Below are 25473 nucleotides of genomic sequence, written 5' to 3' on the forward strand. Positions count from 1 at the left end.
CCTTTCCTCATGGATTCTGACGTGCTGCAGGCCAGGAGCATACTCTCGTATACTTCCAGCAGGTCCGGGCCGACCCAGTCCCACAGGGCCGAGTACAACTCGACCGGTAAGCCGTCGCTTCCGGGAGTTTTACTCGTCTCAAAAGGACTCGACGGCCTTTGTCAGCTCGTCCAGAGTTAGCGGCTTTTCCAGTCTCTCCCTCCTGCTGTCATCTAAGACCTCTGTGATAGATGACAGGAAGGACTGGGAGGCTCTGCTGTCTGTGGGCTTCGCGTCATACAGCCCAGAATAAAAGGATTTGCTGATCCTTAGTATGTTGGACTGCAAAGACGTTACCGAGCCATCTTCTTCCTTCAGGCTGCTGATAACAGAGCTCTGTGTACCTTTTGGAAGAAGTAACGCGAGCACGTCTCATCCTGCTCGATGGAGCAGACTCTGGACCGGAATATGATCTTGGAGGCCTCCTTGGCAAAGAGCGAGGCCCGCTGGCTCTTAACCTCTTGGAGGTCCTCTTTGACCTCGACCCCCATTGACTGCAACCGGAGTAGATTTTGCATAATTTTCTGGAGTCGGGACATTTCCCTCTGTCTCTCTCTCGCCCTCTGAACACCTTTGTGGATGAAGGACCTCTTGATGTTCTCCTTAATCGCTTCCCACCAGTGAACTGGAGACTCAAAGAGGGGTTTCACGGTCCTCCAACCTTTATAATCCCTTTTGAGTTCCTCAACGTTCTCTGGGGTCAGCAGTGTAGCATTGAGCTTCCACGTCCCTCTGCCAACTCGCTGGTCGTCCTGTAAGTGACAGTCGGCCAGCAAGAGGCAATGGTCAGAAAAGAACACTGGCTTGACGTCGGTGGATTTGACCATGACAGCACGGGACACAAACAGGAAGTCAATCCTGGAACGGGCAGACCCATCCGATCTTGACCATGTGTATCTGCGCTGCGCTCCGTCTGCAGGTTTGCTGAAGACGTCGTGCAGTTTGGCATCTTTAACTGTTTCTATTAGGAATCTGGACGTAGCGTCCAGTTTGCTGTCGTCACTGCCGGATCGTCCAGCCGCATCGATGATGCAGTTGAAGCCACCGCCTAGAATGACCAGCCTCGACGTCACCAGCAGCAGTGGGAGCTGCTGGAAGACGGTCAGCCGCTCGCTGCGTTGTACCGGGGCGTACACGTTGATCAACCGGAGCAGAGAGTTGTTGTACATCACGTCTGCTACAAGGAGGCAACCGCCCAGCACCTCCTTAACTTCGGAGATGGTGAAGTTACCTCCCCGCAGCAGAATACCCAGGCCGGAGGAACGGCAATCATTACCCCCCGACCAGATCGATGGCCCGTGGGACCACCATCGCGACCACTGCCTGTAGGTGCTGAGGTGTGGTATTCCACACTCCTGCAGAAACAGTAGGTCAGCTTTGACCTTGGCGAGGCAATCAAAGGTTGAAACACATCGCATAGTAGATTTAATGCTACGCACATTAATGGAAGCAATTCTTACACCCATTTTTAAAAAAGTTATTTGTTGCTTCCCATACCATTTGTCTTTGCTAGTCCCAGTCCTTCGGGATGTTCCTGCATACCCATCGTGTGCGCAAGCAGTTTCACGTTGGTTGGGCTCAGAAACCCCTCCTGCTTTTTCATGCAGTGTTTGTTCCGCTCGGGTGACATCGGGGGGGTCTTGTAGGCAGAGAGGATTGGGTTGTCCTCAGCTGCTTCCATCTGTTCCTCCTCGAAAACATCACTGCTCCCGGCTTCCCGGAGCTGAGGTGCGCCAGACCTGTCTTTGCTCCCGGTGTCCCGGAGCTGAGATGCGTTGGCCACGTCGTTACGTGTGGCGCAATGGGGTTGGGGCACGCCGGGCCCATCACAGCTTCCAGTGCCCGGGGGCTGGGATGCTTTATCATCCATCTCAGAGTTCTGCCGCCTCTTTTGAAGGGGCTGTCGTTCCAGCATTCCCTCGTCCAGTGAAGAGGAGTTGTTGCAGTCTGATTCAGAAGATAGCCTCCTCTTGCCACTGGTTTGGGTGGTGGCCTGTTCCGCTTTGGGGCGTTTTTTCTTTGTGGTTTTCCTCTGGACCACTTGCCACTGACCTGTTTGTCCATCTGCTGCCTCCTCCTCCATTGATTCTGTCTGTGGAGGAGGGGTTTCCGGGCATTGGGTAGGTGCTGGGTCGCTGGTTTCAGCTGCCTCCCCTTCCCTCTCAGGTTGAAGTTCCTCACTGCGGAGAAGGTTGCTGGTCTCCTTTCGAACACCGGACGCCTTCGTCGAACCTTCTCCCGGCCTTTCCTTGGACCTTGCCGTCTGAGCATAACTGAGGCAGCGTTTGGGGCAGGTTTAGTAGAGATGGCCTGCCGCACCGCACAAGTTGCAACACTTAGTCTGCTTACAGTCCTTGGTCTGATGGCCTTCCTCCTTGCAGTTCTTGCAAACAACCGTGCTGCAGTTGGCTGCCATGTGACCAAATTTGCCACAGGTGCGGCAAGTCTCTTTATTTGTTGCCCATCACAACTGAGTGGCTTGCAAGGCCATTTCAGAGGGTAGTTAAAGAGTCAACCACAGTGCTGTGGGTCTGAAGTCACATGTAGGTCAGACCAGGTAAGAACAGCAAATTTCTTTCCCTAAAGGCCATTAGTGAACCATTAGTGTTTACGACAATCGACGTTAGCTTCATGGCACCATTACTGAGACTAGCTTTCAATTCCATACTTTTTTTTTTAAGGGTATGATAAAAGCAACATTAGCGGCGCAAAGAATCAACACAAGTGAGAATAGCAAGGGAAAACGAGGGAAACTCTAGAAATGGAGCAGATGACAAGGACAAGTTCACTGAGAGAGGAAGAAACCTAAGGAGGCGAGATAATTGTAACATGAAATAGGTCAGTTTATTGGTATACTTTTGAATATTGTTTGCAGGACTGTTGGATTTTTTAATAAAAGACTTGCATTTATATCGCACCTTTCACAACCACTGGATGTCTCAAAGCACTTTACAGCCAACGGAGTACTTTTGAAGTGTAGTCGCTGTTGTAATGTAGGAAATGCGGCAGTCAATTTGCATACAGCAAGATCCCACAAACAGCAATGCGGTAATGACCAGATAATCTGGTATTTGTGATGTTGATTGAGGGATAAATATTGGCTAGGACACCAGGTATGGTAAACTCCCCTGCTCTCCTTCAAAATAGTGTCACGGGATCGTATACATCCACCCGAGCAGGCAGATGAAGCCTCGGTTTAGCATCTCATCCGAAAGACAGCACCTCTGACAGTGCAGCACTCCCTCAGTACTTCACTCGAGTTACAGCCTTGATTTTTGTGCTGAAGCCCTGGAATGTGATTCAGAGGCAAGACTGCTACCAACTCAGCCACAGTAACATAAATATTAACTGTCAGGGTATGTAGTGGAATGAGTGAAAAAGGCCACTCAAAGACCTTTGGTGAGAGGGAGGGAGGAAGGATAATCAGATAGTGAAGTACTTCTCCGTTAGCTGCTGGAATATGTAAGCCAACCAGAATGCTTTGTGCTGTATGGACACATCAAAAATGTTTCCATACCATACCTTTGTTTGTCTTTTGCACAAATTTTTAGATACACAGATATTCTTTTTGGGCCTCCTTATCTCGAGAGACAATGGATACGCACCTGGAGGTGGTCAGTGGTTTGTGAAGCAGCGCCTGGAGTGGCTATAAAGGCCAATTCTAGAGTGACAGGCTCTTCCACAGGTGCTGCAGAGAAATTTGTTTGTCGGGGCTGTTACACAGTTGGCTCTCCCCTTGCGCCTCTGTCTTTTTTCCTGCCAACTACTAAGTCTCTTCGACTCGCCACACTTTAACCCTGTCTTTATGGCTGCCCGCCAGCTCTGGCGAACTCTGGCAACTGACTCCCACGACTTGTGATCAATGTCACACGATTTCATGTCGCATTTGCAGACGTCTTTAAAGTGGAGACATGGACGGCCGGTGGGTCTGATACCAGTGGCGAGCTCGCTGTACAATGAGTCTTTGGGGATCCTGCCATCTTCCATGCGGCTCACATGACCAAGCCATCTCAAGCGCCGCTGATATATCTATATAATTAAAAGCCTTGCACCTGACTGCATACATTAGGTGCTGAGATTTAACTGCCTCAAAAGATCCCCTATGTTAACTTTACTGTGCTAATTTGCTGAACTAAGGACACATAGGAATAGCTGCCAACTACGAAACAGTATATACATGTAAGAAAATCTTCAGCGAGCAACTGTCACAAGCCCAACAAATTGCTTTTATTTGAGAGGTCCCAATCAGGTACCAGCAACTGCCATAAAACAAACTTCTCAATTTCTTCCAAACTTCTTTTGGTCGCCTTTTCCCTTCTCACTGAAGTCACTCTTCATAGCTGGAATTAATTTTGTTTTTTCAATTATGTCAAAAAAAAGAAATCACTGAACTCATTTATAAAATTAGTCATTTAATGCCAGAAACACCTGCAAGAGCTTTGCCCCACAAAGGCCTCTTCTTTTCTCAGGGCCTACTAAGGCTATTGTAATGTGGTAACGCCTAGAAGTATCACCTGCTTCTATTAATTTCAAAAGGAAACACTATTCAGTCCTGCCATCACTGTGGAAAATTGCATAGCTCCAGGCACTATGGTTCTCCATTTATTCCCATCTCAGCTTGTCTACCAGCTCTGCCTTGCTAACTTTAGCTAGGCATTTCTTTCGGCCCTGCTGTCAGGTTTCCCCACTGGCCCAGCAATGCTGATGGGCTTCACTAGCCCTTTTGAAAAAAATATGGGAGCTGGCTTTACGAAGTTTTGGTGGAGAACCCACCACCCCTCCTTCCTCAACTCTTCACATGCCTCGCTGCACCTTCTCACCCACCAGCTACAAAAGACCACTCGCTGGCACAGAGCAGTGAATTTACACTGGCAGTTTTCATTATAACTATCGACACAGGAATTTATAATGGAAATGTTGACACAAAAATGGTTACCAAAAGAAAGCCAAAAACATGCAGACACAAGTTTTAATATTGGATAGGAATACTTAATATTAACATGAACATGCGAGTTCTCTCTGGTGCCCTGGCCAATATTTGTCCCTCAATCAACGCCACCAAAGCAGATTATTTGGTCATGATCACATTGCTCTTTGTGGGAGCTTGCTGTGCGCATATGTAGCTGCCTGTTTCCTACAACAGTGAATAGCCTTCAAAAAGTACTGCATTGATGGTAAAGCACCTTGGGACATGTCCTGAGGTCATGAAAGGTGCTACATAAAGGCAACACTTTCTTCTTTTCCAGTGATGTGCCTGTTGCTGTGCTCACAGTGAGTTACTATTCCAGTAACACTGTGCAAGGCCATGTAATCAAGGTGGCCGATTTACAGTCACTGTGTTTTTATTAAATTGTATTCTGGGGCATTTTATTCATTCCTTCCCAATTAAAAGCCCTCTCCCTCTGTCCATTCCTGCATGTAACATCAGTGAGCCTGGTTATTTGCATTTAATTTTATTAACTGACATATTTTAAACAGAGATGTTCAATAGTTTGGGATTGGGTGCCAAATAGATGTCAAGACTGTTGGATGAAAGAGAGTCCCTCCGCCATTTATAAACCAGCAATATTATTTAACATTCCCCATCCAACTATCCACCACCCCCACACAGCCCCCGCAACCCTATTTCTCTCTCTCTCTCTACCTTCGCCCTCCCCCTCTCCCGGGCCATGTCACAGGGTAGTTTTAGAAAGATTCCACTATCTTCAAGAATACAATCCCACTTCTAAAAGATGCTTGCTCCATTAACACAGGCAGCAGAGGCTGGGACCACCAAAGCAACATGGGGAGGAAAGGAAAAGAAGGTTCTGCCTCTTGAAAGAAGCTGGGCCTGGAGGACTCAAAGGTTGCTGCTTTGCTGGTGAATATCCACCGATTGGGGAGCAAACTTTTCCAGTGCCCCAAGCCCTTGACGTTTAAAGAGCTCAAAGGTGCTGAAGGCAGCTTCTGTGCTGGAGCTTAGTAGGTCATCACTTGGCTGAGATACACAAGATGGTCAGCAATATGCACCAGCTTGAATATAAGTATTCAGTAGCATTAGAGAGGGGAGGGATGGGAGGCGGGGGTGGGGTAAGGAATTTAGCAACAGTGAAGTGCCTTAGGCTCTGACAACATTAGGAGCAGGATTATCATAGGGTTGGGCAGAAGGTGGATGGGGGTGCTGGAGTTTGACAGCATCACATCAAGGGTCAAATAGCTTGCACTGGAAACATTTTTGTTGGAGGGTTTTTGCACAGCTGCATTAGAATGTTTTCAAGGTGACTATAAACAGAGAAACGCATAATTAGCCTTTGCGAAACATTTACCTGTAAAATATTAAGAGTTCACCGGGTTCTTTTTGGTTTGGAAAGAACACCTCAAATCATTTCACACTACCAGAAAAATCAAATATTCTGGTAACATTATTTTCAAGTGGAGTACCCAGCTCTAAGGAGTGAGTGATCTTGAACTCAAATTTAAAAAGCACATATGGTGGCAAAGTTCCTTTCTTGCTGGGTGTCTCTCTCTTGTTGCAGTAACTGCTGCTTCCACCACCCACTGCAATTGGGAAACGAATTAAACAACTCTACCTTCTAAATTTTCATTAAGAAATTAGTTCTCTAATCAGCCCCTTTTGTGCGTTTCAACCTTTCTGGGACTTTATGCTGGATATTTTCTGTGTGTTCACTGTCATTGGCCACTCCTAGAAACAGACCTCACACCCATGCTGAAGCAGAGGGTGCCTTTACCTGCCGTATAGCTTGATAAATGTAGCGAGACCAGAGATCAAATACAAAACAGACTCACATGCTGCCTCCTTGTCTTTGGTAGGTGGATGAACATTAGCAGAATACGCCTCAGGCTATGAACCACTAGACAGATTTATTCAACAGCAAAGCAAGTAAATGAACATACTCAGTGCAAACAGAATGTTCGAACCTTTACTAATCTCCTCAACATCAACAGCAAAGGCACTTTCTTGTACTAATTCTTCACATTAAACTGATCCTTGAAATAAGGTTGCTTTAGTTCTTTCTTGGCGTTATGTCACCGCAAAGTCCCTGACATGATCTCTGCTGGCTTCAGACGGACTTATGTCATTAGGCAAAACTGTCCAAAATACAACCCTTAGTTCCTTTGAAGATATCCCAGAACAAAAGGCTATTAAAAAGTGTATCTAGGCCAGATGGTCAGCCATTTCCAGCATTCAAAAGAATGCTTGCCCACACAAATTCAGCTGCAAATCAACCTTGAACTGTAAACAGCCCCACAGGATGCTTGTAATTGAATTGTTTGACCCTTTCATCCAAGACAGGTCCCCAACCAAGTACAGCATTATCAATCCACATACATTAATCGGTCTGAGATGTGTATCCGCCAAGGCCTACACAAAAACTAACAGCAGATAACGGAGTCTGTATGCGGTGAACCATTATGAATCATGGTTCTCAAAACTAACAAGGTAAACAAGGGAATTACATCCCTGATGGGGGTGTGGCACAGATGAGGCACAGCCTCCAGCAATAACACAGCCTTCTGACTCACGTTGTAAGGGATCAGCTACAATGCTGAACATGAGTGCCCTCACATATATTCAGTGCTCCAATAATTAAACTAAGTTTCACTAGAGAACAGGGAGACTGAGGGAAAGACCATGATAGCTCTTCAAATTGACAAGAGATATGGATAAGCCGGAAGTAAAAACCTGTTTAACTTGAACAATTAGCATTGGACAGGTGTTTACAAGCCTCAAGAAAGGTTAGAAAACCTTTCTGCCGTCTCAGGACGGTGAGCATGTGCAACCTACTCCCAAAAATGCCACTGATTTGAAGTCAGAAATTTCCTCCAATTAAATATTACGAAGACCGAAGCCACTGTTTTCGGTCCCCACCAGCGACTCCACCCCTTCCCCTGGCTACTGTCTGAGGCTGCATCCGACTGTTCGCAACCTTGTCATCCTATTGGACCCTGAGCTGTGCTGAGCTTTCGCCCCCATATCTGCACCATCACAAAGACCACCTGCTTCCATATCTGTAACATCAATTGTCTCTGCATCTTCCTCAGCTCATCTACTGCTGAAACCCCTCATCCATGCCTTTCTTAACTCTAGACTCAATTATTCCAATGCTTTTCTGGATGGCCTCCCACCTTGCACCCTCCATAAACTTGCGCTCATCCAAAACTCTGTTGGCCATATTCAAACTCGCACTGTCTCATTCACCCGTATGCTCGCTGACCTACATTGGCTCTCAGACTGGCAATGGCCTTGATTATAAAATTCTCATCCTAGTTTTCAAATCCCTCCATGGCTTCACCCCTTCCTATCTCTCTAAATTCCTTCAGCCCCACAACCCTCCGAGATATATGCACTCCTGCAATTCCGGCCTCTTGTGCATTGACAATTCTCTTCACTCCATCATTGGTGGCCATGCCTTTAACTGCCTCTGGCTGAAGCTCTAAAATTTCCTCCCTTAACCCTCTCTGACTCTCTACTTCTCACTCCTCCTTCAAGATGCTCCTTAAAACCTACCTTTCACCAAGCTTTTGATTACCTGTCCTAATCTCTCATGTGGCTTGGTGTTAAATTTAGCTTGATAGTTGCTCCTATGAAGCGATTTTTTACTATGTTAAAGGTGTTATATAAATGTAAGATGTTGCTGGCATTATGGAAGCATTAGCATTGCTTGATTACGAGGAGAAATTACACAAACTCTGGTTGTATTCCCTGGAATTTAGAAGGTTAAGGAGTGATTTGATCGAAGTTTTCAAGATATTAAGGCGAACTGATAGGGTAGCTAGAGGGACACTATTTCTAGCAGCTAGAGAGTCTAGGACTAAGGGATATAACCTAACAATCAGACCCAGGCCTTTCAGGAGAAGTTAGGAAACACTTCTACATGCAAAGGGTAAAAGAAGTTTGGAACTCTTCGGCAAAACAGCAGATGATGCTAGATCAACTGTTAACTTTAAATCAGAGATTGATAAGATTTTTTGTTAACCAAATGATTTTAAGGAGTGTGGGACAAAGGCAGGTTTATGGAGTTATGTCAATCTCACTGAATGGCAGAGTAGGTTTGAGGGGTTAATGGCCTACTCCTGTTCCTATGTTCATTTTATGAAATGGAAGGTTGGCGGGGGGGCGGGGAGTGGTGGTGTTACAATCGTACTGGATCTAAAGTAGAACAACAGGTGGTATGGAAGAGAGATCGTCCATGTTGTAATAATCACGCAGAGAGTCAAGAGCACCAGAATGGCCTCTTCTCATTTTCAATTCTCTTGTATTCACATGACAAGAGCAATATGTTGTACAAATTTCTGGCCAGGCAAGTGTCAGCTGTGGCTCAGAGGGTTGGTAGCACTCCGTTTCTGAGTCAGAAGATTGTGGGTTTTAAGTCCTGCTCCAGAAATTTGAGCAAGAATATTAAGGCTAACACTGCAGTACAGTACTGAGGGAGTGCTGGCGAATCCCCGTTTGCTCTCTCAGGTAAACATAAAGGGTCCCAAGGTACCATTTCGAAGAAGAGCAGAGGAGTTATCCCCGGTGTCCTGGTCAATATTTATCCCTCAATCAACACCACAGAAAAAAAATTATCTGCTCACTATCACATGGCTGGGGATCTTGCTGTACGCAATTTCAGTCACGTGTCATAGGAACATAGGAGCAGGAGTAGGCCATTCAGCCCATCGAGCCTGCCCCACCATTCAATATGATCATGGCTGATGTTCCTTTGCATTGAAGTGGACAATTTTAATAGTGAATACACTTCAGAAGTACTTGATTGGCTGTAAAGCACTTTGGGATGGCCTGTGGTCATGAAAGGTGGTGTGAAAGGCAGCTCACCACCACTTTCTCAAGGGCAATTAGGGACAGGCAATAAATGCTGCCCAGGCCAGCGACGCCCACATCCCATGATGTATTCTGTTATCTGGCCACAATGATGTAGAAATGTGAGCAAACTGATTAAACAGCTGGACATGATATCTTTCAAACCTATGAACATTTCCAAGGGTTGTGCAAGAGTGCAGGGGACTGGAAAATTGTTAGCAGATGCAGTTCATTTAGAAGATTGTGAAAGTATAAGATACATTTTTAAATACGAATAGGGAGAGGACATATATCTTAAAATGGTCAGCTGGGGTCAGTGGCATGCAGATACTTATTGGTGCTGCTATCACAAAAGCAAACAGAGCCTTAAAGGCCTCAAATTCAAAAGCAAGGTGATAATCTTGAACTTGCACAAGATTTCAGCTAGGCTGCAGTTGGAGTGTTGTGTTCTGTTTTGGCTAGCCCATTATAGGAAAGAAATAAAAGCAGCAATGGAAAAAGAACAGCTTAGAGATTTACTGAGCTGTTATCCGATGAGTGCGGGGGGGAGGGGAGGAGGGGGATGGTTATGTTGAGAGTCTTGAAAAGTGAGAAAAGCCTCAACCAGAGCTTATGATTAAAGGATAACATGACTGATCTTCAAGATTATGAGTAGTTAAAATAGTGTAAAATGTGATAGATTATTTCCGCCTATCAGTGAGACGGCGCAGAGACTGCACAAATTTAAGATAAAATAAAACTAAAATTAAAAGGGGAAGTTAGAAAAGAAATGTGTCGATGCAGAGGGTGGTTAGATTGCAGAACCCTCTGTCACAAACTTGTTGAGCTCATAAATTCTCTTCAAACAAATTAGATAGTTATTCAAAATGGAAGAATTTGAATGATTATGGGCAACAAACAGAAGTGTAGGTTCAGTCTAGATGGCTGACGACTAAACACATCAGTGCAGACCTGATGGGCCAATGGCCTGGGTGGGTTTCTCTGGTGTAACATTTTATGGCTCTATTGTGCATTATAGGGCAGGAAAACTAGTAAACTGCAAACTCCAGCAGATTAGAAGAGCACAAATACTTTCCATGAGGCAAATCAAGCAGTGTTTGCAGCCCAATATCATTCACACTGGAAAAAACAGCAGATGGCCCTTTGCTTACCGTGGAACCATAGATATTTGCAACACAGACGGACATCATTCAGCCCAACTCTTTGTGACAGCAATCCAAAACTAATCCCACTGCCCTGCTCTGTCACATATCTCTTCCTCGTTTTAAATATTTATCCAATTTTTCCCTAAAAGATGAAACGGTCTCTTCTCATGGTCAACAACTCACTTTTGGGATGAAATATTGAATTGCATTGTTACGATCTACTGAACCACTTCTAACATGAGAGGATGGCCTGGATTTCACAAGTCAAGTGGCACCCTATTCATTGTGGACGTCTGATCCTCTCCAACAGGAGGAGATCCACAAGGCTATCAATTCAATGAACAACAGCAAAACATCTAAACCAGACAGAATTTTAAACTATAAGGATACAAGAAACCCCTTCCACAGCAACTTAAGGATGCCAAGATTACAATATACAAGAGAAAGATGGCACAGTGGTTAGCACCGCAGTCTCACAGCTCCAGGGACCCGGGTTCGATTCTGGGTACTGCCTGTGCGGAGTTTGCAAGTTCTCCCTGTGACTGGGTGGGTTTTCGCCGGGTGCTCCGGTTTCCTCCCACAGCCAAAGACTTGCAGGTGATAGGTAAATTGGCTGTTGTAAATTGCCCCTAGTGTAGGTAGGTGGTAGGGAATATGAGATTACTGTAGGGTTAGTATGAATGGGTGGTTGTTGGTCGGCACAGACTCGGTGGGCCGAAGGGCCTGTTTCAGTGCTGTATCTCTAAAAAATAAAATAAGATACTGTAGCATACTACTCCACACTCTCAACTCAGTCAAACATGGTCAAAAATACTTTTCAATCATACACTAGTCAAAATCATTGACCACCTCATCTTGAGACGGAATGTGATCACAGAAAAGCACAATGGACATAATTGTTGCGCATCAGATTCAAGAGAAGAGAGCAACGCATGGGCCTCTGCACGTTTTAACACACCTCACATCAGCACTTAATATAACAAGTTATCCATGATTATGGATGTTGCTGGGAAAGCTCAGCTGCTTAGATGCTTCTAGGAATATACAACAAAGGAATGATGGCAAGATGGTCAGAGTGAGGGGGACAAAAAACAAATATCCACTTAAATACTGCCTTTCACATCTTCAGGATGTTCCAAAGTGCTTCAGAGCTAATTAATTACTTTTGAATGGGAGTCACTCATTATATAGGCAACTGTGATAGCCAACTGCACCCTGTAAGGTCTGACAAACAGTGGTGAGATAATGGCGAGTTAATCTGTTTTTGGTGGTTTTGACAAAGCAGTTTAACATCTCCTCTGAATAGTTGATAGTACAGCCCTCCCTCAACATTGCATTGAAGTGGCGGGCTACATTTTGACCTCAAATTCCTGCAATGGGGCTTGAACCAATGCTCTTCACTGAGACGCGAGAATACTCCCAATGAAGCAAACTAACAGAAACAGCAGAACCTTCACCATCTATAATTGTGCCAAGCAAAGTTGCATTCAGGAATCAAATCTTTTCCCTTCTAGACAAGTCCACCAGGAAATAAATGCATATACATGTCAACTATTCTATCTGGCAAGATGCGAGACTAGAGCAATGAAAACACTCACCCAGCAAGTGTCTGTATGCTCATGAATCTGCACTGGCAGTTCATTCTGAAACTGTACTCGAGCACGAAAAAGGTATGGCTTAAATTTCAGATTTACAAACTGTACACCCATAGCATTTGGTGCCCTCACACTGGGAGTTTGTTTATCCAGCAGGGCTAGGCTCAAAATCAAAACTATAATCCTGGAAACAGCTTTGGGCCTTAGGATGTGCCAGGGCATCAGTGATTGTGGATTGGTCCATGGCAAATTCAGCTGCCATTAAATGATTAATCAGAGGGATCTCGGTAGCGGCATTCACAGGGGAACTGCTATAGATTTATTTTTAATAATAAAACTGAAGCATGGAGAGTGCAAAAGCTAAACTGAAACAATAAACTAACAGAAAGAGAGAGTGCAATGACCAGTCAGAAAAAAAAAATTAAAAGTACGGCTTATGCTCCTTCCCTCCCAAAGTCTCATGTGTTATGGCAACTACCGCTCCCACCATTCCCTCTGTTTATGCCTAAGGCTTTATAATTAACCCATCTATTGTTCTTCACTCGTCCACACAATGCTTCACTTAAGGCAGTCTTAGCTATAAGAGCCACCAGCAAGATCAACGGTCCAATTGGGATAATTTCACTGGAACGGAACAATTATTTATATAAACAAAGTTTCACGGCAAAAAGACTAGTGTTCTCATGAACACTGCATCCAATGACCTCCCCAGAGATGGGCATGCTTTCCACATTTCTGATCCATTATTCAAACCACACTCTTGTGAACAATCCAAAATTAACATTCGACAAAACATTTGCTACTCCCACCAGAGAAGCAAGTCTAGGGGACAGCTTTAAACACCTTGCAATTATCATAAGGTTTTGAGTATCGTTAGTTAAAGAAACTTCAAATTCATCTATCAAAAGTAATCCAAGTCTATGAGACTGCAACTTTTCTGAATAAAAGTGACTTTTGTCGTTAGCTCTCTTCTGGAAACATGGGAAATGAGAGGAACAAAAGGTTCATTTAATTATGTTATCCTTGGAAAACTCGCAAATCGTAAAGCTCTTGGAAATCAGACAAGTATGTCAAAAAACATGTTGTGGTGTTTAACCATATCGCTCTTAAACACAAAATCTTGTAGTTGCTTGTCTCCGAGAACAGACACAATCATAAATAATTAACACAGTCTGGATCGCTGAATTGTTCCCTTAAATTCACCAAAAATAGTGACACACTCATTTTTAAAATTCTTTGTTATATGCACAAACTATGGTGGAGGTACTGTAAGTAAAGACAAGAGTAATAGGGGCCCAGAGCATACAGTACCCCATAATATCCAAAGTCTTCATCTCCTGCAACACAACTGTAGGTTTACCAGTATTTCATTCTTTCAGAAGCAGATTCCTGGGAAATGCATTTTGTATTATATCGATAATTAAAAGAAACTTTAATGTTTGCATATTTTCTTAATAAACGCTTCCTGTTTAAATGTGCCAGCATTAGTTAGCATGACTTCAATATACAGACAGTAGGAAAAAAAGTGATTTCCTTATACAATCAGGTTTTGATAAATTCACATCTAAATTTGGCAAGACAGTATTATTCACAAATAAGAATTGCTATTGTTAGGAGTAATACAGTGTGGCAGAATTGGGTATGGTAGCCTAGAGGTTATTCCACTGGACTAGCAACCCAGAGGTTCCAATCTCACAGCTGGAAAACTGAATTCAATAAATCTGGTAATTTGTGGATTAACACAAGAAAAATGATGAAAGCTGCCTGATTGTCAGAAAAACACAACTAGCTCATTAATGCTCTTCAGGGAAGAGACTGCATCAAACTGCACTGGAGAAAAGTCTTACACAGTTCCCATGTATTGCAGAGTTGATTTAGTTATTGTATAAAGTCGGATTCAATCACTCCTCGAGTCCTGCATATTGATTTACAGGAGAAGGGTACTCCGGCAACAACTACTCTAAGATATGCCTGCAGCAGCCTCGCTTTTCATTTCTTTTTAAGTTGATGAGGTTTCTAAATCTCATTTACAGGTGCCTTGTATTCTGCCTATTAGTGGATTGAATCCATTGGGTCATGCATTACCTTACTCTGTCCACTTCTTAATCCTAATGTCAGTCTTCTCCACACTCATTACTTGCTGTTTGCTCATGTGGATGGTAAATGCTGGCATGGACTGGATGGGCAAAGTGAGGCGTTTCCATTCTGTAGGTTCAGTTTACAAGGTGGCTTGCTTGACTGTGGACCAACAGAACAGGAGTGATGGAGAAATGAACAGCGCCCAATGATGGGTGTTGGAGCATGCAGTGCTTTGTACAGTTACCTACATTAGGGCAGTGACTGCACTTCAAAGGGACTTCATTGGCTGGGGTACTTTCAGACGTCCTGGTGTTGTGAACACTGCTATAGATATGCAAGTTTTTCTTTCCTTTTGAACACAAAGAATATCTGAAATTATTAAACCCAATGGGAATTTATGTGAGTTTTGTTCATCCATCTGAACCTCTAATATACGAATTAGGAGGAGTAGGTCACTCAGCCCCCCGAGCCTGCTCTGCCATTCAATAAGATCATGGCTGATCTGACTGTAACCTTGACTCCACATTCGAGCCTACCCCTGATAAGCTGGGGGTGAAAGGTTATCAAGAATCTATCAACCTCTGCCTTAAAAATATTCAAAGACTCTGCTTCCATTGCCTTTTGAGGAAGAGAGTTCCACAGACTCACAACCCTCAGAGAAAAAAATTCTCCTCATCTCTCTCTTAAATGGGTGACCACTTATTTTTAAACAGTGACCCCTAGTTCTTGATTCTCCCACTAGGGGAAACATCCTTTCCACATCCATCCTGTCAAGACCCCTCAGGATCTTACATGTTTCAATCAAGTCGCCTCTTACTCTAAACTCCAGCAGATACAAGCCTAGCCTGTCCAGGTATTAGTCTAGTAAACGTTCTCTGAACTACTTCCAATGCATTTACATCCTTCCTTAAATAAGGAGACCAATACTGTAAACAGTACTCCAGATGTGGTCTCACCAATGCCCCGTATAACTGTAGCATAACCTCCCTACTTTTGTATTCAATTCCCCTCACAATAAATGACAACATTCAATTAGCTTTCCTAATTGCTTGCTGAACCTGCATACTAACCTTCTGCAATTCATGCACGAACCCAGAAACTTCTGCATCGCAGAGCTCTGCAATCTCTCACCATTTAGATAATATGCTTCCTTTTTATTCTTCCTGTCAAAATGGACAATTTCACATTTTCCCACATTATACTCCATTTGCCAGATCTTTGCTCACTCACTGAACCTATCTATATCCCTTTGTAGCCTCCTATGGCCTCTTCACAACTTACTTTCCTACCTATCTTTGTGTCATCAGCAATTCTGACAATCATACCTTCGGTCCCTTCACTGAAGTCATTTATATAAATTACTTTGATAATGCAGCGTTCCCCCAGAACCGCCCCTCCGACAGTGCGGCGCTCCCCCAGAACAGCCCCTCCCCACTTAGTCCTGCCCCTGCAACAGCGCTGCGCTCCTTCAGTACTGCAATGAAGTATCAGCCTCAATGAAGGAAATAAACTTGCAGGGCTACAGTGATTGAGTGAGGGAGTAGAACTGACTGGATGAACCAGCGCCAGCATGGGCTCGATGGGCTGAATGGCCTTCTTTGTGCCGTAAATGACAATTACTCTCTATGACCCCTACCCAAATTCAACCATTCAATGCAAACCAATGCATAATCCAGTGTCTCACGCTCAGTTTATGCAGCAAGTAAATTTCACCACACTGTCACGTCCCTCCGAGCTCACTGTGTACTTGCTCGATGGACTTCAGCATGAGGTCTCTCAGTGATTCAAGACAACTGTTACTGATCTGGCTTCATTTTTGTGGCAATCTACAACACAATGGAGGGGGACTGCTGTTGCAATCAGTAATTATACAGGGCTTAAGTGCAAAACGCTGCATTAAGTGCTCAGCATAGTGGGGAAAGTCTTTGCTCGAGTCGCTCTGAACAGGCTCCAGAAGCTGGCCAAGCGCGTCTACCCTGAGGCACAGTGTGACTTTCGTGCAGAGAGATCGACCATTGACATGCTGTTCTCCCTTCGTCAGATACAGGAGAAATGCCGTGAACAACAGATGCCCCTCTACATTGCTTTCATTGATCTCACCAAAGGCTTTGACCTCGTCAGCAGACGTGGTCTCTTCAGACTACTAGAAAAGATCGGATGTCCACCAAAGCTACTAAGTATCATCACCTCATTCCATGACAATATGAAAGGCACAATTCAACATGGTGGCTCCTCATTAGAGCCCTTTCCTATCCTGAGTGGTGTGAAACAGGGCTGTGTTCTTGCACCCACACTTTTTGGGATTTTCTTCTCCCTGCTGCTTTCACATGCGTTCAAATCCTCTGAAGAAGGAATTTTCCTCCACACAAGATCAGGGGGCAGGTTGTTCAACCTTGCCCGTCTAAGAGCGAAGTCCAAAGTACGGAAAGTCCTCATCAGAGAACTCCTCTTTGCTGACGATGCTGCTTTAACATCTCACACTGAAGAGTGCCTGCAGAGTCTCATCGACAGGTTTGCGGCTGCCTGCAATGAATTTGGCCTAACCATCAGCCTCAAGAAAACGAACATCATGGGGCAGGAAGCCAGAAATGCTCCATCCATCAATATTGGCGACCACGCTCTGGAAGTGGTTCAAGAGTTCACCTACCTAGGTTCAACTATCACCAGTAACCTGTCTCTAGATGCAGAAATCAACAAGCGCATGGGTAAGGCTTCCACTGCTATGTCCAGACTGGCCAAGAGAGTGTGGGAAAATGGCGCACTGACACGGAACACAAAAGTCCGAGTGTATCAGGCCTGTGTCCTCAGTACCTTGCTCTACGGCAGCGAGGCCTGGACAACGTATGCCAGCCAAGAGAGACGTCTCAATTCATTCCATCTTCGCTGCCTTCGGAGAATACTTGGCATCAGGTGGCAGGACTATATCTCCAACACAGAAGTCCTTGAAGCGGCCAACACCCCCAGCTTATACACACTACTGAGTCAGCGGCGCTTGAGATGGCTTGGCCATGTGAGCCGCATGGAAGATGGCAGGATCCCCAAAGACACATTGTACAGCGAGCTCGCCACTGGTATCAGACCCACCGGCCGTCCATGTCTCCGCTATAAAGACGTCTGCAAACGCGACATGAAATCCTGTGACATTGATCACAAGTCGTGGGAGTCAGTTGCCAGAGTTCGCCAGAGCTGGCGGGCAGCCATAAAGACAGGGCTAAATTGTGGCGAGTCGAAGAGACTTAGTAGTTGGCAGGAAAAAAGACAGAGGCACAAGGGGAGAGCCAACTGTGCAACAGCCCCGACAAACAAATTTCTCTGCAGCACCTGTGGAAGAGCCTGTCACTCCAGAATTGGCCTTTATAGCCACTCCAGGCGCTGCTTCACAAACCACTGACCACCTCCAGGCACGTATCCATTGTCTCTCGAGATAAGGAGGCCCAAAAGAAAAGAAAAAGAAAAGAAAGAAGTGCAACGTTGAAGCAAATAGGGATCAAAGTTGATTCAGAAAGTGTTATGTAAATAGTATTTAAGTGATGTCATGCAATCTTGCCCAACAGCTCAGTAAATAGATGCACTGAGCTCTAGGGGCCTGTGTTCAATCAATACTTACCAAGTTAGTTGATCTGGACTTTAGCAAGTCCCTGACTGATAATATTTTTTAAGTGATGCCATGCAATACAGAAAAGGCATCTTTGTAGTATTAAGGAATGAGCAGAATTTGTTCCTTTGTTTTCCCCCTCCCCCTTTGAGTTTTCTAGTCTTATTCCACTTCCTTGCAGTTTGTGACTTTTGATGTTTTGTGCTGAAACTGGCAACAGCACCTCACACAAATGCCCATTCTTTATCCATGCATGTGTGGGAGGGACTACTCAACCATGGGTATCATCGCAGCTGAATCCAATCCTAGCCAGACCTACTGCCCACATTCTGCGGGGAATCACTAGTGAACTGAAATCTTGTTGGATTTTTCTCTTTGTGGTCTGGCATGTCAGGGCTAATTGTAGCGCTACACTCCCGGCTTTGCCCGGAGTGACCAAGCTAGCAGAGGCCACAAATCAAACTTGGGACCTACCTGATCAATATGACTCTTTCACGCCACACAGGGCAGAAGTGCCAAGCTGTAGCACACATTCTAGTTAGAGTAAAAGAAAACCTCAATGAAAGTAAAAACTCCAGAACCATTCCTAACCGCTAGTTTAGGAATCCAGTGTCACACCTTACACCTGCTCATCATGACTAACTCAGCAGAAACTGAGGTAGTGTCCTATTAATGGACGTGTACACGGATCTAATCACAGCTGACAGCAACAGCCTTTTCTACTTATCCCAAATTTTAAAATAGCAGTTCCCTGCAAAATAACGGAAAGCAGACTGCACAAGAAAAAGCCCTTGCCTCAGAAGAAATCTACACACTAAACATGTAGCAACAACTTCTCACAAATTGAGGATCAAGTGACTAGGCCACTGCACCCTTGACTGCTGCCTGTATCCTAACTCGCATCAAGTCCTGCTCACCCATCACACATGCTCGCTGACCTACAATGGCTCCCAGTCCAGCAATGCTTTGATTTGAAATTCTCATCCTTGTATTCAAATCTCTCCCTCTGCACTTCTCCAATTCTGGTCTGTAGTAATGGGAAGAATTAATGAGGGTAAAGCAGTTGTATTTGTGGTTGTGGACTTAAAGAAGCATTTGAGACAGTACCATATAATAATTAAAACTTGTTAGCATAATTGAACCCCATGGCATTAAAGAGGCTGTGGCTGCATGGATACAAAATAGGCTAAGGAGCAGATAGCAGAGCAGAAGACTGTTTTTTCAGACAAAATGGAAGTAAACAGTGGTGTCCCCATGGGGTGAGCATTAGGACCAACGTTCCAACTTGGCACAGCAACCCAAATGTTCCCATGCAGACCGCGCACTGGTTTAAGCTACCATGCATGTGCAGCCGCACGAAAAAATTTAAAGGGCCCACGCGCAAACAAATCACCTGTGCACTACAAAAAGAAATTAGAGGGTAAGTTGATTAGGACCACTGTTCTTTTTAATTTAAATGAATCACCAGGACTTGGGTATAGAGGCCACAATTTCAAAGTACGCAGATAACACAAAACTCGGAAACTTGAAAATGTAGTAAAAAATGAGGATTTATAAATAAAGGCATAGAGTACAAAAGCAAAGAAGTTATCCTAAACCTTTATAAAATACTGGCTAGGCCCCAGTGGGTGTTTTGTGGGAACCACACTTTAGGAAGGATATCAAGACCTTGGAGAGGGTACAAATAACATAAGAAATAGGAGGAATAAGCCATTCAGCCCTTCGAGACTGCTCCACCATTCAATTAGATTTACTAGATCAGTACCAGGGATGAGGGACTTTAGTTATGTGAAGAACCTGGTATTGTTCACCTTAGAGCAAAGAAGGTTAAGGGGAGATTTGATGGAGGTGTTCAAAATCAGGAAAGGTTCTGAAAGAGTAAAGGGGAAACTGTAACCAATAGCAGAAAGGTCAGTAACCAGAGGACACAGATTTAAGTTAATTGGCAAAAAAGACGACATAAGGAAAATGGTGGTGAATGAGTCGAGGAACAAGATTTAACAGTAACTCTACATGGGGAATGGGGTAAATACTTGAAGGCAAAACATTTGCAGGGTTATGAGGAAAGAGCAGGGGAGTGGGACTAATTGAAAAGCTCTTTCAAGCAGTGTGCACAGGCACAATGGGCCAAATGGTCCCATTCTATGCTATATGATTCTACCACACCCGAGTTCAATGCTCTGCCATTGGCGGTCATGTCTTCAGCTGCCTAGGCCCCAAGCTCTGGAATTCCACCCCACCCCCGCCAGAACTTCTCTACCTCACTCTCCTCCTTTTAGTCACTCTTTAAAACCTACCACATCTGCCAAGCTAATCTATTTTAAGAAGTCTGTTACAAATTTCAGGTCCACCTTAGATATTCTCTCAGGTATGTGCCACCAATCTCTCCAACAAGTGGATCCATGTTCCTCACGATCAGGAGGTTACGTTCACTGCTGACTACCTGACATACAACAGTGTAACACAGGAGATGTAACACTGACAGCTCCTAGGTACAAGAAGTGGCTATCATGATCCTAACGTGCATTTCTCCAACCTTTCAAAAAGGTGGAGTGATTAACATTTTAGTGAGACAAGGCCAAATACAAATCAGTTAAGTAGCTTTATTTTGCAACAAAAACAATTTGTATGTACATACAGCCTTTAATAGAGGAAAATGTCCCACGGTGCTCCACAGAGCATAATCAATCAAAAATTGACATCTAGCCAAAGAAGGAGCTATTAGGAGACTAAAGGTTAGTCAATGAATTAGGTTTCAAGGAGGGTCTTAAAGGAAGAGCCAGAGATGAAGAGGTTTAGGAAGGGACTTGCAGAGTTTAGGGCCTAAATGGCTGAAGGCACAGCTGCCAATGTGGGCAAAATGAGTGGGAGATACATGGGGCCTGAGTCGGGGGAACGCAGAGTTCTTGGAAGTGGGACGGCTAGAGGAAGTTACAGAGTTATGGTGGGGTGAGGCCATGAAGAGATTTGAACACAAGGATGAGAATCTTAAATCTGAGGCTTTGATAGACCAGGAGTCCTTGTAGGTCAGTGAGCCCAGGGGTCATGGGCAGTAAATAAATGTAGTAAATCACAATTTATTTCACCTTGACATTAGTCACTCCTCAGCAATAAAGAATATAAACAATTTGCCATAAAGTTATCTGTCTAAGTTACACTTTCTTTGAGTCAGCCCCATCACTGAATCAGACCAAGGCTTATCAGGAGGTCTTGAGGCAAATCGGCCTAGACCTTCCAGCCTCTCTCAGCATACCTTACCCAACTGACCTTGACTATGTTTCACTCTTATTTGCTACTGAGACCAGGAATATGAGGGTTACTCAGCTTTGAGCGTTCAGAAGCAACAAAAGAATGAAACACATATTCAAGCTCATCCCACTTCATCGCTGTCCAAGGACTGACCAGTCGAGCTGTCATTTATCCAGCTATCACTCCAATGGGTGGAGGATCATACATCTGCATGCATGTATTTAGTATCTCCCAACATTGTGTGAAAAAACTCATTGGAACTGCCTGAAACAAGTCGACAACACCCCACACTGTCCTAGATCATTAATAGGTTGAATGGCTCGACCACACAATTCTCACCCACTCCTATACCCACACCCACCAACCCCCAAACTCCAACTCCAAACTAGATTTTAACCCACTGGAGAACTCACATTAGCTTAAACACAATCTTCAGTATAAATTACCCAAATTCTTCCATTGTAAAATGGTTGAAAAATCACAAAGTGCAACAAAAGTCTAACCAATTAAGTTTTTAGCAATACTGAAAACATCCCTACACAGTGGTAGAACTCTGTAGAAACAACCTTTCATTCAAAGGGGCGAAAACAGAAAAAAAAAAAGAGGGAGCAGGGAGGGAAGAGAATCTTACACATCCTTAAAGATAATCGAATTTCCTAGCCCCAGAAACTTCTCAACAACCTAACCCCTCCCTGGCAAAGCCACTGGAAGAACCACGTGAACATAATTAAACTTACAGCTTGAAAGCACACTTATACTTAATAAAACAAAACAAAAATTCAAAAGGATACTACAACATGGTGAAGTTTGCTAGCTATAAATCAGAACAAATACAACATTTCTTGTGCAGGGAATCCCATTTTTCAAAATATATTCCATAAATCTAAAAATTTTTGTTCCATAAGACAAATGTCAAATCTTTACGTGGCTGTAATCCTAGTCTGTATCCAATGCTAAATCTATCCGTTATCTTTAAAAAGTAATACCATATGTAGCAAATTCTGACAAATTTACATTCCAAATTTGGAAGTTGGGGACATGACTGTCTGGGCTTTTTATAAGTTTAGAGCACTGTGCTAATCAAACTAAATCCACACAAAAAGGATCTCACCATTTGATGGCAGACTTGCATTTATATCGTGCTTTTTACAACCTTAGAACATCCCAAAGGCCAATAAAGTACATCTGAAGTATAGTTACTGTTGTAATGTAGAGAAACACAACAACCAATACATATGCAGCAAGGTTCCACTAACAGCAACGAGATAAATAACCATTTCATTTGTTTTAATGATTCTGGTTGAAGAAGAAATATTGGCCAGGACGCTGGGAGAACTCCCCTGTTCTTCTTCAAATAGTGCCACAGAGTCTTTTACATCCATTCGAGGGGGCAGATGGTGCCTCAATTTAACACCTCATCCAAATGTGGCACCTTCAACAGTGCAGCACTCCTCAATACTGCAATGGAGTGTCAGCTTGTGTGTGCTCAAGTATCTGGGGTGGGGCTTGAATCTATGATCTTCTGACTCAAGAAGCCGAAGAGCCATCACTGAACCATGGCTGATATATTTGTTACAAAAGAATTTTTGACTTGAACTCCAATTAAACCCCCTGTGCTGAAAGGGGGTGGGTATATCAATCAAGGCTCCCACTACGTCAACTAGAAGTACATAGGCGGACACTAGGTGACCGTAGGATCGGGTTTAGCCACCCCAAGTTGTCAACAATCATTGCCCATGCTGAAACATTAAGAATCACCACTTGATGAGGTACCTATATGTTCCCACCACTTGTAGAATCATATCCCAGTATAAGTCACTAACTTCAAGAAAGCATAAGAAAAGAAAACAGAAGATTTAAAAACAAATTCCCAACAATACAACCCAAGACTTTTTCTTTAAACTAGAGCAGAATTTTAGTTGAAAATAGGCAGAGAAAAAAAGTGAATTAGCCCTATTTCAAGTTCATTATCAAAGACATTAAACACAATGGGATGATGTAAAGACCATAGCATGGTTAGTACCAGTGTCTCAATGAGCTAAGTTGACCAGACAACAGAAGAACAAAGTCACAAGGTGGTTATGGTCAACTTCATCAATTAAAATATGCTTCATATTTCACCACTGCCGAAAAAATAATTTGTCATAACTGGAGCTCAGTTTCAGCTCTAAAAAATTATGTATTTAGTGCATGTAAGAGAATCAGAGGAGCAACATGGCAATGTTCTACCAGTAATTATGTTTTTTTTGTTATAAATATTTTCATGGACAGTTCTGCAAATGAGATGGAAAACTCTGTTCCTTTGATGTAAATTCAAATATGCTTTGCCATATAAAATTAGTATCAGTAACTGACGATTTGTTTGCACAGTACTGGAAGGAATTTAAAATGTCACTGTAATCCATTTACTAGCAGCCACTGTTGTTAGTCATTGTGTTATACTGCACAAATACATAGGTCATTTTGAAACAGATGCTACATGATGGTTTACAAGTTGAAATCAAAAGGTACTCAATGTGACATTTGCCAGGTAATTTGTTCTTCATATAATTATAACATTTGTTTCAACAACTACATTAACACTTGTTTTTAAAAAGCTTCAGAGGAAAATATATTTTAAAATGTCAATGGATTCCAAAACTGTCAACTTGATCATCAATTTGGGGTGGTGAGAACGCTATCAAACTTTAATCTTGAAGGAGTCTTTAGCAATGTGCAAAATACTGAGAAATCTTGTGATACCTACTTGCACTATGCTTTCATATTTAATATAGTCTTCAAGATGTGACTCAATAGGCTTCACTAAATAGCTTACAGTGGATGACTAATTAATGATTATAGCATCCTAAAGGTTGTGCTGCACTGCTGCTAGGGAACTTGCTGGAAGCCTTCTACTTGGCATTTTAAGTTTATTATTGCATTTCTCCTTACACAAAATCCTTGCCTCAGTCTTATTCTAAAGACCAACTCCTAATCCTTATCTTTAATCTCAACACTGAAGTAGAACCCTTAAAAGCCTTCCCGTATTAAATGCTTAACCAACAACCCTCAAAACATCTAATTTCATTCAGGAACTCATCCCGGCTCCAGAAATTATAGTCGGCCTTCCTTAAAGATGTAGTTAGCCTTTTCCATTCAGGTACCTGTCAACTAAACCCAAATATATTAGAGAGAGAGATAGAGAGAGAAAGAGAGACCTCTCAATGGTTTAGATGAGGGGCCGTCGGCATTTACTTTATTACATTAAGTGCTCTTCTTTATATAAAATGAAACTTTCCAAGCAGAATCATCGGGTTTAATTTAAGACATTCCATCAGTGAGGACCGTGCACTCTCTCACGCTGCCGTACGCGTCGCCCGGGTTCTGCAGGAGGCCCGAGGGACCTGGAGCTAAAATGCATGTGAGACAGCAGGAGTGGGCGAGCCTGCAGCCGCCTTTGGCGGTCACTCTACCTGATTGTCCATGGCGTCGCCCTGCGCCGCCGCCGCCGCCGCCGCCTCTCCCTCGGCCGCTTGCCCAGCTCACACTCGCATTGTATCCCGGCCGATTCCACAGCGGAAGCAGCGCCGACTTGTTACACTGACACTCGGTAACGTTCCAAAACAGAATGTCATCCCGGCCAATCACGCGCCGGGAAGGCGGGGCCGGCAGTGCCAGATGGAGCCAATCAGCGCCGAGAGGAGGCGGGATTTCCCGTCACCGCGCACGCAACCCCCCCTCCGCATCTTGTACCGGTGATTGACAGCCGGGCTGACCAGTCTACGGGAGAGGCCGGAGTTGCCCAATCAGCGGTAGCCCAGGGGGCGGAGCCCAGTGGTCCGCGTCATGCAGCCGTCAGGGATTGGCTGCTTCCTTCACGCGGAAGTGCGGATTGGCAGTGCTGGTTGCTTGGAGTTACACAGTTTCATGTCCCCCATTCTCTGTGGGTCTGGAGCCGTCACTGAGCTGCTGTCTGGGGAAACAGGA

General features: G+C 44.1%; 1 protein-coding gene across 1 annotated transcript in view; it reads right to left on the minus strand.

Moving 5' to 3' along the window:
- The window catches only part of mllt1a (MLLT1 super elongation complex subunit a), an 89228-nt gene extending 64110 nt beyond the window's left edge, over window positions 1-25118 (minus strand). Inside the window, exon 1 of the mRNA XM_068016414.1 lies at window positions 24960-25118. Within this exon, the coding sequence (XP_067872515.1) occupies window positions 24960-24971 (12 nt within the window). The 5' untranslated portion in view covers window positions 24972-25118. The remainder of the gene's footprint in view (window positions 1-24959) is intronic.
- Between the last annotated feature and the right edge of the window lie 355 nt (window positions 25119-25473).

Source organism: Heterodontus francisci, chromosome 36 (assembly GCF_036365525.1).
Source record: "Heterodontus francisci isolate sHetFra1 chromosome 36, sHetFra1.hap1, whole genome shotgun sequence".
In the NCBI taxonomy this organism is placed as follows: domain Eukaryota; kingdom Metazoa; phylum Chordata; class Chondrichthyes; order Heterodontiformes; family Heterodontidae; genus Heterodontus; species Heterodontus francisci.